This window comes from Pleurodeles waltl, chromosome 11 (genome assembly GCF_031143425.1).
Source record: "Pleurodeles waltl isolate 20211129_DDA chromosome 11, aPleWal1.hap1.20221129, whole genome shotgun sequence".
Taxonomy (NCBI): domain Eukaryota; kingdom Metazoa; phylum Chordata; class Amphibia; order Caudata; family Salamandridae; genus Pleurodeles; species Pleurodeles waltl.
In genome coordinates, this window is record NC_090450.1 from 922514485 (window position 1) to 922531269 (window position 16785).

Here is a 16785-nt window from a genome sequence, read left to right on the forward strand (position 1 = left end):
GCCTTGGGCCTCAGTGCGCGAGCTAAGGATTACAAAAGTGTGGCTTAATTCGCTACTGCGAAGATCGAAAATGAGGCAAAATGCCGCTTGGAAGGCATATTAGTTACAAGTCCTCGTACGAGACTCCTTTATTGTTGAACCCAAAAACCATATCTCTTAACAAAGGCATTTTCAGGAATTATACTGTCCGGCAGTGGTGCTGCAATAGGGGTGCGGCAGGTGCTGCAGCACCCCGGGGTTCTGCTATATATGTTCTAAAAAAATAAAAATAAAGTTAATTATTAATATTATCTTTTAGAAAAGGACCCAATTAAATCTATCTGATCAGCGCAAGAGCAGAACACTTATTTATGGTCAGCTTTTTAGCTGTTTAATTAAACAAAAAAAGGGCAGGGCACCTATACAAATGGCAATTTTATTATCACATTTATTTTTGTTCTTTGTTTTAATGTGTTTGTCCCCGCTCCTTTAAACTGCTGACATATGTCATTGAAATGTATAGATTGAATACAGTACTCCAAAACTCAGACTTCCTTGTTCTCTTATTTGGCTGATGATCGTGTGAAATTAAAAGGGCTGGCACACATGTCCTGTGCATCAGGACTAGGGTTGCCATCCTCTTCTGAGAAAAATCTATATGTTTGACATCCTGAGCTGCCAGAAGCTAGAACACTTATGATATGCTTTTATGTAAAAATCTTCTGTACTCATTCTTAGCTGTCAGTTCTGCTTCTTTTTGCTCTAGTACTCATTTAGGATTACCGTAAACGTCTTTTAAATACTTTCCATTTTAGCTCATATTTTAAGTTGACATAAAATACCACCTTTTTCTTATTATTCCTATTTTTCTTTAACTGGCTTAACGGACAAATCTAGCCATCATGTCAAAAATCCTAGCCAGGTGGCCTCCTAACCTTCCATCACTGATCTAGCTGGACTAGCTTCCCCAGTCCTACCCTCTCCCGGCCTCCCAGTAACTGTTTGCTTTCCACTTTTTTGAGCAGTGATGAGACTGGGTGAAAAATACACAGGGTGCAGTGAGGCTTGCGTTGAAAGTTATAGAGAATTTCAATGTGTCAAATGAACGTGTACAGATGCAGTTTATCATCACTTTTCAGATCCTGACAAGCCATTTAGACCCACCCCCCTGTAGCCCTGCCTAGTGTCACGCATCTTGCAATTCCAGTCATTTTTCTACATTACAGCAATCCTTCTTGTTCCAGTTTCTCCCTTGCTAGGTAAGCTCCGAGTAGCGTTTATCAAAGGCCATAAGGTGACGCTGGTGTACGATGAAAGGTATAGGATCATGCTATATTACAATATTTACATGGTTCCCTTGTCGTCATCGCTTGATTTTGCTTGCAAGAAAGTGTCAGTCATAGTCGTTGAAATGTCACTCATAATTACACTGAAATCATGAAACTGTCACACCGTAATCTGAAACCTTCGCAGCTATGCCCCCTGGAAAGGCTCTGGTAATTTCCTGTGCTCACTTAGCGATTCTAGTTTTGCTTATTCCTATGATACTTGTGTCGTGTTTCCAAAAACAGCACCCCCACACGGAAAAGTGTTCCTTCTAGCACCACTGTGACGGGCGGTTTCTGTAAGGCTTAGAACGACAGAAGCTAATGGCTAGTAATGTGACACCAGTGAGAGCAACTTTCTCGGGCACACTTGTCTGGCTGAAGGCTGCCCAGTTCTTAGAAGAGAGTCCTTTTTCTTACCAGCATTGCTTGAACACAAAAGTTTAACTCTGCCCCAGAGACCGAGAGTTCTACAGAATGTTGGAGTGCTCTAAAACAGTGGTTCTGAACCTGTGGTCAGAGGCCCCCTGAGGGACTATGAGGCCTCCTTGGGGTGGGCTTAGTGTGGGGGGTGAGGGTGACTGTTTTACAAAATTAAGAAGACTATTATAATTAATACTTGAATAATAGTAAAGGCTATACAATTAAAGAAGTAACATTGACAATTTTAAAACCTATATTTGATTGCACGTTTTATAATTGTCCATATTTGAGCATTTGTTTGGTGCATACTTGTTTTTGTGTATTGTGTTGAATTTCAAATTATAGAAATTGCTTATGCAAGGGGGGGGGGGTCTCTGGCTACAAATGACGATTCAGTTTGGGACCCTGGATTCCAGAAATGATTCACTGGGGGGGTCCACAGAAGTCAAAGGTTAAGAACCACTGCTGTAACAATCACTCGTGGGAAAACGTTTGTTTTCTGCAATAATTTATGGGTAGTTTACCAAAACATTTGCAAGAGTTTGTGACTATCAGTTTGTACTGCCCATGTGTGGTCTTCAGTCGTGTCAGAATACGCACCTCCCAGACATGCTACACACCTCACTCTTATCACAAACACACCACGTAATGGCGTTCTGAAAGGTGCTATGAAGTATCTGTTTAGCCAATAGCGAGATGGTCCTTGCTAGATTATAAATCGTGATGTGAACGTCCACTGCTTCAGAGCGAAGTGGCCCACTTGCTATGCACTGACTTCATAAGAATCATTAACCTAAGTAGACAAGACCCTGCACATCCTGTCAACTTAACTACTAATCCACCATTTCACTCTAATCGTCTCAAGAAATAGTTTACTTAAGTACATACATCTTTCGTCAGTACTCCTAATCAGACAGACGGGGCTACAGATTTGTACAGAGGGAGTCATGGCACATGATCAACTCTTTAAGCATGGAGTGTCTGCATTATGATTGCTCCATTCATTCTCCCACTTCTAGAGCAAGGATCTCTCATTCAAAAATGGCTGACCTCTCATCAAGGGTACATGGTCTTCCGCCCTTCCATCTTCCAATGGAGGTTAGTCTCCTCCGCCAGCGGGGCCCATGCAGAAGGCTCTGAAAGTTGCTCAAGTGCAAAACCAGGAGAGGGAATGCTTCCGCCTACAGACCAATCACTCCTGTCCTCTTTTCACAGTTCCTGTCCGATATTTCTGAAGTCTGAATGCATGAGAGGAACAGTTTTCTTTATAATATTTTGTCCCACTGTTTAACTTTTTTGTACCATTGCAGTCCAACTATCGTTCGCCACCCCATTGTCTGTAATGTTCTTGATGTTGTGTGCCGCTAAAAAGCACTAATGCCCCTCTTTGATGTCCCCTGACAGTATGGTTTATCTGTCCAAAGGAATGAGAATGGCATCTTGATGCAAAACATCTACCACCACTGTACATAAAAACCTACCCAAAGTTTAATTACTTCTTATATTTGCAAGAGTCACTTCATCTCTTCCTTGGGTGGCTGGCTATCCTAAATTCATATTTGATTTATTCTGTGCCAGAGTTCCACTGGATTTTCTTATGAACACATTAAAATGTTTTTTAACTACTATATTACACACCTGTCCCTCTGATGTGGCAAGAACCTTTATGCAATATATATATTTAGAGAGAGAGCAATAGCTCATCCATCATTGGCGTACCATCCATTCACTCCCACTTCAAATGCATGTGTCTTTTGGGTGCTAAGATTGTGGTGCTTCGGATATCCTCTTGTTAAAAGCATCTACCTGAACCCTCTGTTTGGGAGCATGTGCATATCACTAGTGAACATGCAGTCCAATATGCGACTCACTCTATGGTCACAAGCCTTTTCTGATCTTTTGCAGCACAATCTTAGATGCCTATGAAAACTAGTCCATGAAACAGTGGACCTTGTGGCTTCTCCCAACGCACAACTTAGCATCGACCGCTCTGAAATCAGTATCACTGTTAAATGTACTCTATGTGCTTCCCACCACCAAAGCAAATTTGGTGGTTGGAGGGGGGCTCTTATGCATTGTCACTAGAACAGCAACTTTGAAGATAGATTTACAATGCAAGTATTTATTTTCCTGTCTAGTTTATCCAGTCATGCAATTTTCCAGCTAAAGAATGTCACATACCGTAAACGTCGCTCTTTCACAAGCTTCCAGGTACAAATAATTAACAAACATATCATCAGCTCATTTATCTACTAAGGGATTTCTTTTCAATTATCGGCCATAATTTGGAACGATGGTGACTCCTCTGCTTCAGCGTGTGACAACTTCTGCCAGAACCCTTTGAACAAGCCTTTAAAGTTGGGATTAGAAAAGTAATACACCACCGGGTTAAGCATGCTGTAAAAATAGGTGAAGCAGACGGAGCAGTAGAAGGCCAGGCTGAAGTTTCTGAAGTCTTCGCACCTCTCTGTCCTTTGAAACTTGCGGACCAGGATGGAGATTCTTGTGATGTTGCTGGGGAAGTAGCAGATTGTGAATACGATGGTGATGGCGAGGACACAGCGCACCGCCTTGAGTATCCTCCCATCTCTGTCAATCGTGCTGCCCCTAAGTTGCAACGTGATGCAAACCGTGCAGTAGCTGATGATGCCCAGTGGCACCAGGAACTGCCAGATATAGTAAGCATCGTGCCAGATGGCGGTGGAGAACGAATCTGGGCAGATATTGAAGCTCTCGCACTGTGTTGAGTTTTGAAATTGGAACAAGTGAGGTTCGGCCAGAAGGTACACTGTCATGGCGACGACAATAACCCACAGGATGCTGGACACTAGAACGGCACCTCTCGCAGAAACGCGGTTCAGCCTGTGGAAGGGGTGGACTATCCTCAGGTAGCGGTCCACTGCCACAGCAGTGAGGAAGATGATCCCCGCCGCTCTGTTCGCCGCCAGCATGAACAGGAGCATCCTGCACGGGACGTCACCGTAGACCCAGTTTTTCCTCCGGATATAGTAGTCCGTCCGGAACAAAAGGCAGAAGAGAACCAGGAAGTCAGCAAGGGATAGGTTCAGCAGATACACAGAGTTGGGCTTCCAGGCTTTCAGGCGAAAGGACATCCACAGCCCCACCCCATTACCGGCCATGCCCAAAGCAAACTCCACGATGAGGACAGGGGGTAGGACCTGGTGCAGAACTGGCTCAATGAAAAGGCAACAGGTGCTGTTCATAGCTCTACCCAGGCATCTGCCTTCTCCGTCCAAGTGCCAATAATGCTGGCATTATTAAGCCCTCTGGCTGCCTGCTTTGCATCTTTCAGAATATTTATCTTTCCTCTAATGAGGTGCCACCTGGATCCTGTTGGACATAGATATTTGTATTTTTATTGCCTTGCAAGCAAATGAGTGCTTGGCCATCGGATCTACAAGTGCATTGGGATTGATTCCCCTGCTGTTTTAGTCTCTGTGGCTTTTGTTTCTAGGTATTATATGTTAAAAACATTTGCATGCCGAATATAGGCCATTAGATGCAAATAGTGTTGAGCTATCTCTTGAGCTATTTGCGAGGCTCTTCGCAGGCAAAATCCAAAGTGAATGTCTGTGATCGAGATAGATTAGATTGACTATGCAAAAAAAAAAACAGCAATTTTTCAGACTGTATGCATTTTTTAGGAGACCTGGTACTCGGAGCTACTTTTCTTCATTTTCAGATCATTAGTTTAACCTGAGGTTTTCGGAGGTTTATCACATCAATGTTTCAGCACCGCAATAGGGGCACTTATATGGATGTAAACTGTGTGGTGTGCAATGCTGTAGGTATGTGCTTCAGTCTCAGAAATACTCAACAAAATGAGTGTGCAAGGAACTGTCGGACGCTGGATGTAGCTACTCTAAAGGGGACGTAAATTGAAAACCTTTGCACTAGAATAAAAAGGAGAAATAAAACATTACAAATGCAAATGATGACAAGAAACAAACCATGTAACATTTTAAAACACACAGAAACTTTCCCTGGTGTCTAGTGGTTTTCTGGCAGGTGGGCCTAAAAGAACACAGCAGAACTAATGCCCCCAACGGAGCTTCTTGAAATTGCGTGCTTAATCAAATGACGAGGAGGCCGGGGTGGCAGCAAAAGCACTTCCCCTGCCATCTTTGTGTGGGGGTGAAATAGGCGGGCCACGGGGTTGGCGCCAGCGCTTCCCTCGGCGGGTGCGTGGACAGAACGGTTCCATCCTCAGCACATGCCCACTGGTGCCCGGGATGAAACCGTTCCTTCCTGAGCACCGAAGGGGCTAACAACACTGTTTTCTCTTTTTAATGATGAAAAAAAATGTTTTTTTATTGTAATCCATGTGATTAATACAATAAACTTTTTTACATTAACTGACTGAACTAGGTTATGTCATCTGGTTATTTAATAGAGAAGACACATGAGGACGAGTGCCCACTGGAACTAAAGCACATAATATAAAGGGAACCCTCCACCATAAAGTAGCATTGGATGGGAACTAGGCTTCTGGAGTGGAACATTGTGGCGGTGTTATCATTGCTACTGCATGTTGTCAAGTTCTGGCACACGCTGCACATTTCAGTGATGAGGAAGATAGCTCTAGCTAAAATCGTCCTCTTCTCTAGGCTGTTATGTATATTTTTCCATCTCTGCCTCTTAAGATACCCAGGAGATCAGTTTGTGAAGTGGTTCCGATGCTAGCAGACCTGATCTAGCACAGTAATAGACACAGGCTGGCGCTGTCCAAACTGCAATTTTCAGTGGACAAAGGTGGTATACAGCCCTGGATTTCAAATTCTGGGTCTGATTTACATTTCGGCAGACGGGTTACTCCGTTCCAATGGTGACACATATCCCGCCTGCTGAAATATAAATCCCATAGGATATAATGGGATGTAGATTTTGGTGGACGGGGTATCCCAGCCGCCAAAATCTAAATCAGGCCCTCTATCTGGCTACCCAACTGCAGTGGGAGGATAGGTGATGAGCTGCGTGTTGGGGCGGTGAGACCAATAGAGAGGCAGATACCTCATCTCAGCTCATACACACTCAGTTGTTCCTTGACCCTCATAGGAAGGAGCAATTTGAGGACATATGGAACCCTCCGATATGCCTGGACTAGGTCGCTTCAGAGGAGGCTCACATGGCTTTTGTACGCTCAAGAAATCCCTATAAGGTCCGTCAGTGCTACCACACACTGGAAACTGGGGTCAACTGGGAGCCTTTGAGGCTTATGGGCTCGTTACAATGGAATGAAAGCAGTGTGGAGTTCAGTGGACTCCAGGGCAACTGTGATATCCCAGGTAACAACGTTCTGCTGCATGGTGAATCATTAGTAGCATGCCAAAGTGGTGACTACAGGGTACATAGGAACCCCCATTCACAGTGGGTTGACAGACTTGTACTCTCTAGATGGTGGGACAAGGGCTGTGACCCTTTTATTTCGCTCAATACTAAAAGTCTTGATGGAAGATCCGGTGGAGCTGCGAGACAAATAGTTTGACGATCTGGACATGAATCTGAGTGAAGTCAAGTTGGATATGGTGCTGAGATGCATTCCTAAGGCCTCCCAGACCTCTAGAACTCGATAAATACAACACTACTATTTGCATAGGATTTACTTAACCCCCAAGACAATTAATCTTATCTTCCCTGTGGCACGGACTGGATGTACCTCATATGGAGAAGAGGGGGCAGGTTTCTTCCATATGACCTGAGATTGTGCCCGGCTCCATTACTACTGGGAGAAAACAGGAGAGTTTCTTCACTTGGCTACAGAGAAGGAAGTCCTTGATACCTGGCAGCATTCTTTTTGGGGTTGTGCCAGTGGTCCAAGGCTGTGAAGGTGACAACGAGTTTTATGGGCCTGGTTTTGTTCCTAGCTAAAAGGCAGATATTCATTGGCTGGAAAAACCCTTAGGGGCTAGACATTTGGGTGGAGTGCAAAGGTGATGTGCTAAGACTGGAAGTGGTAAAGGGAACACGCCAATCCAGCTTTCTCCAAGCGGGGGAAACGGTCAGCGTGGCCTGCTGCAGGTAGGACGGGTAATCGCTGTGTTTTGCCGACAGAAGATGATTGACGCCAGTTGCACCTAGGTATCCTATGTTAAGTAACCCCACGCAACGACACTTGGAGATCATTATGAGTACAAACATGTTTTAATCATTCTAAACTAGATGTCCCTGGACATTTATCAATGTTGGTCACTGAGATCTCCTAGCTCCATCATTTTAGTGGTTCATTATTGTTAAAAAAAATTAAAAAAAATAAAAATATATTGTTGGCCAGTGCTCAATACTGAATTTCATATTTGCATTTTTAAAAGACATAATTGACAATGGCACACCCGCTGAGAGAAATTGATTAATTGACATGGCACTCTGTAATCTGCTGTTATGATGACATAACTTTATACAATGCAATAGAGTGAACATGTCTCCACATACTGTATGTTAAGCAACAATTACCATAAAATATTAACTTTTGTTTTTGTAAATAAAACACTGTTCTAGGCTTATGTCGTACTATGATATTACAAAAGTGCAACCAGTCGCTTTGTTTACACACTTTAATCCTCAGCCTCTGCCTCATGTACTGTCAGAGACTAACGTCCACATTTGGGTCCTACTCTGATGCAGTTTATGGTATGCTAAATGTTCCTCACCACACCTACAAGCAGGAAGAGGCAGACACCCTGCTCCGCCTCACTATTCAGACGATGGGCTATACCTGGATTTACAGAATGCCAGTAGGCTGGATACTTTACAAGGATGAGCTGGACTCACCACCTGGGTCACTATCAAAGTGCCTCCTTCTTAGTAGTTTTTTAAAAGGGCAGTAGAAGTGACAGATATACAGTTGCCTTCTGTTAAAAGACAGAATGGAAATCTATTAGTTGAGATTCTTCAACCAGGTCCTTTCTTTTCTGAACCAGTACTGTGATTCAACAAGGCTCTCACAGACACTCATGGCCAGCTCATTTGAGTCGTGCTTGGGGCCTCCAATCAGTTGGCCTGCCTTTTATTTCCTCTCTGCCGTCTTTCTCCTACACAAGATTGACTCTTAGCAGATCATTTGTCAAACTTGCTACCAGAAGTCATTCTTCGGCTGGTCAAGGGTGCCATCAAGCAGGTGCTGGATTTGCAGAAGGAGAGAGGCCAAAGGCCTATATACTATACCTACACCCACTAAACACCTTTTTGGGTAAAGGCAAACTCAAAAAGCTCACCCTGTCTTAGAGCTTTCTGCCCTGGACCCAGAAGACTGATTGCTATCCTAGACTAGGAGGATGCATATTTTCATATACTCATCCTAGAGTCTCAAAGGTATTACCTGTGGTTCATGGTGGGGTTGAACCACTTCTAATTTGCCATGCTCCAGCCTTATCTTAGATTCCCTCTGGCATTCACAAAAGTGATGGTGGTAGTTCCTGCCCATCTATGAAGGTCAGGATTACATATGTTCTGATGCCTCAGCAACAGGCTGTTCACCACAGGCTGGCATGGGCTACCTCTGGACGATGGCCAAGCTAATGGGATCTTTGGATTTTCTTTCTTTTTTAAAATATTTTTATTATGCTTTGTATCATAAAGTAAGTACATACAACAGAGCTTTCCGACACTGGTATGACACCCACACACACACATATTACTAGTACATCAGAGAACTGTACATACGTAAAATTAGCTGACAGCTGAAAATGTGTAGAGTTAATAAAAGTCGCTGTATTCCCTCCATTGGTCTCCGATCTTGTCAAATTTTCGTGGGCATCCCCTGCTCTTATATAGTGTACGCTCAGCATACATGCACCAATCTGTCCCATTTTGCCATTGGGAGACTGTGGGCACCTCTGCGCTCCCCCATTTTCGAGCTTTTTCTCTTCTGGCCACAATAAGGGCTATATTGCAGAAAAGTAGGCCATATGTAGGTAGAGTCGGGTGCCCCCCATATCCTCAGGGTACCCAGCTTGTAGGTTAAATCTACTGGTTCCTCTATAACTAAACGCATCTTCCTAGCTTTGACCAGCACATCTGTATTACTGGACAGTACCAAAAGATGTGCATCAGCGTCTCGGTATAGCTGCACCCTCATAGACATTTGTCATCATCTGCCCTGCCCAAGAGGACCAGCCTTGTTCTGGTGTTGTAGGTTTGGTGTCGGATTTTCAGTTGCACCAGGCAGAAGTTTGCTTTGATAATGACCTCCCATGGACATGCCTCCCCCCATGACTCCCTCCAGTCCTTGTCCATCAGGACACCCAAATCCTGCTTCCACCAGCTTTGTAGTGCGTAGAGGGTGGGCTAACTATTTGTCACTGATGTGCGGTATGTCAGAGATTTAGCATGTTTTTGCGGGGAACTGAGAGGAGCCAGAACTCCAATGGTGCTTCATCTGCTACCTCACACAGCTGTCCCCGGCATCCCTGAAGTGCATGGCAGATCTGTGTGTAGCGGATTTGTTGCAAAACACCAGTTTATGCTGGTGTTGTAGTTCCCAGAAGGGGAGGAGGCCCCGTGGGCCACAGATTATCCCCCCAGTTTTGATATCTCAACCCTGTCTCATTGTGTCCTGTACTTCAGCTCCCGGAGCTCCCTCAAGGCAGCACAGTCCTACAACGGGTCTCCAGTGTCTGTCGATCCCTCCAACCCATTTTGTCGGTAGCCTTTTTCCGGATTTGTATCACTAGTTCAGTCGGCGATTGTCATAGAGCAACCTTGGATATCAATGGGGGCGCATCAACTCTCTCACAAAGATGGTTCCTGCGGAGGGGCGAATGCCCAGTCATTGATGACTAGCAGCAGCACTACCCAGTAATATAGTTGAAGGTCGAGGAGGCCGATCCCTCCCCTGTATTGGTCTCTGGTTAGTGTCTGCAAGGCAATGTGCGATATTCCTCTGTCCAACAGCAAGGATCTGGTCACCATGTCCACAGCACTGAAAAAAGTCATCAGGGACCTCAAAAAGTGTGTTTTGGAGTAGGTAAAGGAACTTTGGGTGTACTATCATTTTGCACAGAATGCCCCTTCTCATAAACAATATTGGGAGCATCCGCCAGTACCCCATGTCTCTCTTCTATTCATCTAGGACTTGTCCCAGATTTTTTTCTCAGGTAGTCCCCGGGATCCAGGTAACGTGGACCCCTAAGTAGAGACAGCTGTCTGGGGACTATTGCAAAGGACATGACCAGTCAGCAGGAGACCTGCAGATAGTCCGGTCTGGACATGGAGCTATCTGCCCCCACTGTGTAGGAGTACAACCATTCTGTGGGATGTGCACCTCGCTTATATGTCCATACACCCTATAGCCTCAGTGAATGTATTCTGGCATGAGTCTCTCACAGGGATTGACTGCCCCAGTGTATGCCTCCCCATTTCCCATGCTGGGTGAAATTGAGGTTCCCACTATGACCATGGTTGCCTGCAGGCGTCTGTAGAAGCCAGTCCACCAGTTTCTCGAGCATGGTCTGCTGGAGGATTGGTGGGAAGTACTAGGAAGCAATTGCCCAGGATCAACCACTAGTTGCTGGGCGTTCTGAACCAGTACCCCCAGCCCTCGTGAACCTGAGGAAAACCCAGAGTGTCCCAGGACTGTGTGCTGTCCCCTCCCCAGGAACACAAAGTTATTATCCCCCTGGTGCATCTCCTGGAGCAAGACCAAGTCTGGGTTGTGGCAAAAGAGAAACCGGGACACCATACCTCTATTCAGCCTATTTCCCAAGCCATTCACATTCCATGACAGTAGTATGAGATCCATCACCTGTGGTTAGTTGTCACTATCCCTTGTGTACCCAAAGATCTGGAAATGGTCTCCAGAGTGTCGGTGCAAGATCCTCCATGTGCGCCTCATTTGTAGGGTCAGACCTGCCCCCTGATAACTCCCCCCCCCAAAACGAACCCAGGCTGCGAGTGTAGAACTAACCCCCCAAAACCTGTGGCATATGTCACCCCCTTATCCAACATCAAACCTCTGAACTCTTAGTGTCCACCAATCTTAGTCCCCTTCACAGAGGACAACTTTTAGCCCCAGCTGTCAGTGCCAGTCCCAACACATAGCTCGTTGCTAGCGTTGGCAGCGTTGGCACCCGTTTCAATCGCTGCCTATACTATCTCTGGGGCCTCCAGTTTCCACTTAGGGTGTCACTGTTCATTCTGTCAGGAACAGAGGGGTCTGCAGGTTTCCCCTCCTTGCCAGCTGTCATCCCTCCAGCCAATCCCATGCCTCCTTACTGGAGGAACAAAGATAGGATTTCCCACCATCAAGCATGCCTACTTTTGCCAAGAATTGCATCGAGTACTGCAGATTGCATTTTCCTGTTTGACCTTGTTGAACGAGTGCCTCTTTGGCTTGTACCTCCTGAGTGAAGACTAGCAACACCATGATTGCGTGGTTTTCGAAGAGGAGTGTGCCCTGTTGTTGGGCCTCAGCATCTCATTCATTGAAATTTAGAAAGCGAGCAATTATCAGTCCGGGACATACCCTTGGCATAGAAGGTGTTCCAGTCACTTTGTGGGTGTGCTCTATCGTGAACTGCAAGGAAAATTTACTGGTGTTCACTCTGGTGGACATAAAATATTCAATAACTTTGCCCACATCCGGTCCCTCTGCATTCTCTCGTATCCCCATGAACCGTTCGTTGTTAGGTCTTGGGTCTTGGCATGGAGTTGCGAGGACTCCTCACTCACCCAATCAGGCTGCTCTTTCCAGGTCTCACAGGTGGTTTGGCCTCGCGGTCAGGGCTGAAGGTGCTGGACACGGGTGGCAGTATTTATAGGGCTGCCTCCCAGCTGCTAGTCATAGTGGAGGGGACAGTCCAGTTGGCAACTTGGCCGTACGCCACTCTGGTGAGTAAGGTTATCTTCAGGATTAATGTTTGTATCTTAGGGGCTGCCGTGCCATAGGCCTCCCCTCCTCAGCATCAATGCCTGGTAGGAGAGCACTGCAGCTCCCCGAGCAATGGACTGGAGCTGCAGCAGGTCATAGCCAGTAGGAACCTACATGTAAGAAGCTTTGTTTCTTTGGTGTACTTTCAGTCCACCGCATCTTTGGATTTTCCATCAGCAACCTCTGCAGTCGCACCTGATCTCCATGCAGAGGATTTCCTTTGTTAGGGCTAACCTCGACATGGTGATTCTCAAGGCCTTTTCACTACTGCAGCACGTCCAGTACATTCAGGATATGATTTGAATGTTTCAGACACAGTCCTGGGTCTTGGTGAGGATGGCTCTGAGCCTTGTTGGATTCCTAGCCTTGCGCATCCCCCTTGTCTTGAACACCAGATTGCATAAACGGTCACTGCCGTGGAGCCTCATATCTCAAAGGCCCAACATTGGGGCTGCCTCTCTGACTCCATCCAGATCTTGTGAGAGTCAGTTCAGGATCTTTTGTAGTGGCAATCAAATGCCATCCTGCCCCACCCACATTTTATGGTTGTGACAGATGCATCATTGCTCGCTGGGTTGGGTCACCAAGGGAAGGTGATCAGGCCTATGGCCTCTGGTGTACGGCTGGTTCCATATTGATCTCTAGAGTTTGGGGTGACCCATCTGGCCCTGAAAGCTTCTGTGTCACTTATCAGGAGGAGGCTGGTGCAGGTCCCCATGAACAACATGACTGCCATGTGGTACTGCAGCAAGCAGGGCAGAGTGGGGTTCCTAGATCCTGAACCAGGAGGCCCTATGTCTCTTGAGCAAAAAATCTTTCTGAATAGCCAGCCATCTTGCAGGGCCTCTGAATGCTAGAGCAGATGAGCTGAGCAGATGTTGAATGGTGGACCTAGAGTGGCATATCCATCTCGAGGTGGCAAGGGACAACTTCACTCAATGGGGAATGTCCTGGATAGATCTGTTTGCCACCGTAGAGAATGTGCAATGTCCCAAATACTTGGCACTGGACTTTCCTCCTGAAATGCCCCTGGGACATCATTCAGACTGCAGTGGGACATGGGTCTCATGTATGTGTTTCTACCACTACCTCTCCTGCTTTGAGTTCTGAGGAAAATCAGAATGGACCGGGCCTAAGTCAGGTTAATTGACTCAGACTGGGCCGTCAGGTTGTGGTACCTAGAATACCGAAGCACACGCATTTGCTCTCTGATCCTACTTCCACTGTGGGAGGACCTCCTGTTCCTCCCCAGAAACTCTACTGCTGACACCTTCATGCATGAAGATGGAGCAGAGTTCTATGCACTTAATTTGCCAGTTGTAATAGTCATTGTCAACCATTTCAGCCGAAGCCCTGCTAAATAATTAATTTATGCTGGGTGCTGGGAGAAATGTTTTGCCAGGTGTGTCTCTCCTATACTGACCCGCTGAAGCATACAAATAAGTGATAGATGGAATGTCTGAATTATCCTCCGCCACTAGTAATTACTCTGGCCACATCCCAGTCCATCATTATTTTGCACACCATGCCACTTCAGTTTTGTATCCAATCATATACAAACCAGACTTGACCCTGCTCCAACAGGAACAGCCAGCCCTATATGCCAGACTGGTCCCTCCCTGAACCGGAACACAGATAACCCAAGGCCGGCTTTACCCTTATTAGGGCTCATCAGTCAGGTGCATGTTAGTTCTATTGGTACAGTGTACACGGGAACCACTTCTGGGAATACCCATCGCACTTAGAGTGTCACACTGATACATACAAACAAATTATGAATACAGTGCTTTAATTAATCCTAGTCACTGTAATAATTCAGGGCTGCATTGCAGTCTATTGTTTTTTTGCATGCCATGCCACCTTAGTTTGGACCCAGCCATATGCAAATCAATCTTGACCCTGCTCCACTGCAAACAGTGCAGCCTGAATTGCCAAGCCAGGTCCTTCCTGAACACAAGCAACATAATATTGTTTTTGCCCTTATTGTGTCTTTTCAGGAGACTATAACTTGGTTCCAGTGGCATGGTGTGCACAGGACCCATATCTGGGCATACCCATCCCACTTAGGGTTTTTCATAAGTATGCAAAAGCCCTGGTCTGTTCCTATGGAGCATGGTCAAGACTGAGTTTCACATTGCTGGGTCAAAACTGAAGTGGCTCAGTGTGCAAACTACAAATGGCCTGGAATGCTGCCCGAGTAATTATCAGTGGCACAAAATTCCACAACCCCTAACTTCACTCCATTTCCACCCATTCAAACCAATACAACTTCCCTCCTGGAGCCACACGAGGGCCACACGAGCCACACATCCAAAGTCATCCCGACTCCGAAATCAAGTCATTTCAGCACAAAAACACATACAAACGAGCCAAATCTGAACAAAATCTTTAAAACAACCCAATTTCACATATAGCCGAAACTAAAACCAAAAAATCAAGCATTCCATCCTTCACTTTTTTGTATACTAGACCACCCTTAGCAGGCCAAAGGTTTGTAAGTATCATTTTTTGGTCTGTTGTTGGCCTAGTAAGGCATTGTAGTGGGCACAGCTTAGGGTTATCAATCGGCCCTGTTCCTTTTTGTGTTTACCTGATCAACCCTCTTTATTTAAATCATCTGTTGTCATGCGCATTATCAGAAGTCTGACTTACATGTTTCTCAGAAGCCATTCGTCTTGCCACCATTGGGCTTGAACATAATGTGATATTTCTTTTTGCATGCCTTTTCAACCGATCCACAACTCCTCCCTGCAACTACTGATGCCCAAAATAGTTTCTCTGATTGCCATCACCTCTGCTCACTGTGTGAGTGAAATACAGGTGCCCTTGGTGCAGCCGCCCTGCATCACTTTGTACCCAAATTAGTGTTGAGGACCCAGGCAGCCTTCTTACCCAAAGTTATGGCACTTTTTCAAGTTAGTCAGTCAGTCTCTCTGCCAATATTTTTTGCCCCACCACACCCTTCAAAAGAGGAACAAAAGCTACAATAGCAAACCCTAAATAGGTTTTCAGTTTCTATATAGACCACACAAAAGACCGTCACATGGATTACCAGCTCTGTGTGTTACTCTTTAGAGCCAAGAAAGTGAAGGTGGCACAGAAAAGAACCCTGCCAAGATGGATGCTCATCTGCATCAAACTCTGCTATGCAGTGGCCAAGAAACAACCCCCTAGAGGTCTTCAGCTTACTACACACAGTCCAAGGCCACTACAACAGCACTGTCAAAGGAGATGGCATTTCTGGACATCTGCCAAGTTAAGACATGGGCATTAATGCTCAAGTTTATGAACCAATAATGCCTTGATTGTTAGGTCAGACAAGTGAGCATTTTTGTACGTTCCATCTTGCAAGACTGCTAATCTGAGTCCACTCCGCTAACCCTCCACTTTTCATTGGAACTGTTATAGGATCTGTTCTGAAGGTGAGGAATCTGCAAACGTATCCATCAGAGGAAAATGTTACATGCAAGTCTGACCCTGACCAAATCATTAATGGCATTAGCACTCCATTCCAGGCTCCACCCTTGCTCCAAGATTCACCAAAAGCATGAAAAGGCAGTAGCACTCAGCCCCGTTTAATAAACCCTCTTCTGGCAGGATCCATCCATGGTGAGCTCGCATAGAAGCAGACTTGGATTCCTCTAGTTCTATAGCTGTAATTGTAAAAGAGGGGAAATGGAAATAAGTTTGAAAAAATTACATATTTTCCCCTTTAAGTTGTCAGTTGGCATCGGACTATCTGGGAGGACCAAAAATAAGTGGGGTTTATGGTTTGCAGTTTTTAAATAGTGTTAGGGAAACATTGATAAAATATTTTGCCATTTTGTGGTGTGAGCAATATGGCTTTGTAAGAGGGGCAGACCCACCTCTTTAGAGAGTTCGAAGTCATGAAGGAGGTAGTAGGAGGCTGCGGCGGCCACCGCATATGTCAAGGCGGGGGAACGGCGAAACATTTTTCAAAAAGAAGATAACACTTACCTCAGCTGCCTGTCTCCCGCTGCCGTCTTCTGATGCCTCACTGCTCTTGTAGCAATCCTGGTGCTGCCTACATGGTAAACGTAGCATGTAAGCAGCGTCAGGATTGGTCTGAGTGGCAGTTGTTGCTGCTCAGACAAAGCCTGGGGTCTGTGTGTTTCTAAAACCTGGCTGTGTATACAGCTGGATTGGAGAAAC

At 45.6% G+C, this 16785-nt stretch overlaps 1 protein-coding gene across 1 annotated transcript; it reads right to left on the reverse strand.

Moving 5' to 3' along the window:
• Window positions 1-3387: 3387 nt before the first annotated feature.
• On the reverse strand, window positions 3388-4951 carry LOC138265239 (hydroxycarboxylic acid receptor 3-like). The gene has a single exon (XM_069212811.1). It carries the CDS (start codon window positions 4949-4951, stop codon window positions 3995-3997), a length of 957 nt encoding a protein of 318 aa, XP_069068912.1. The 3' UTR covers window positions 3388-3994.
• Window positions 4952-16785: the final 11834 nt, after the last annotated feature.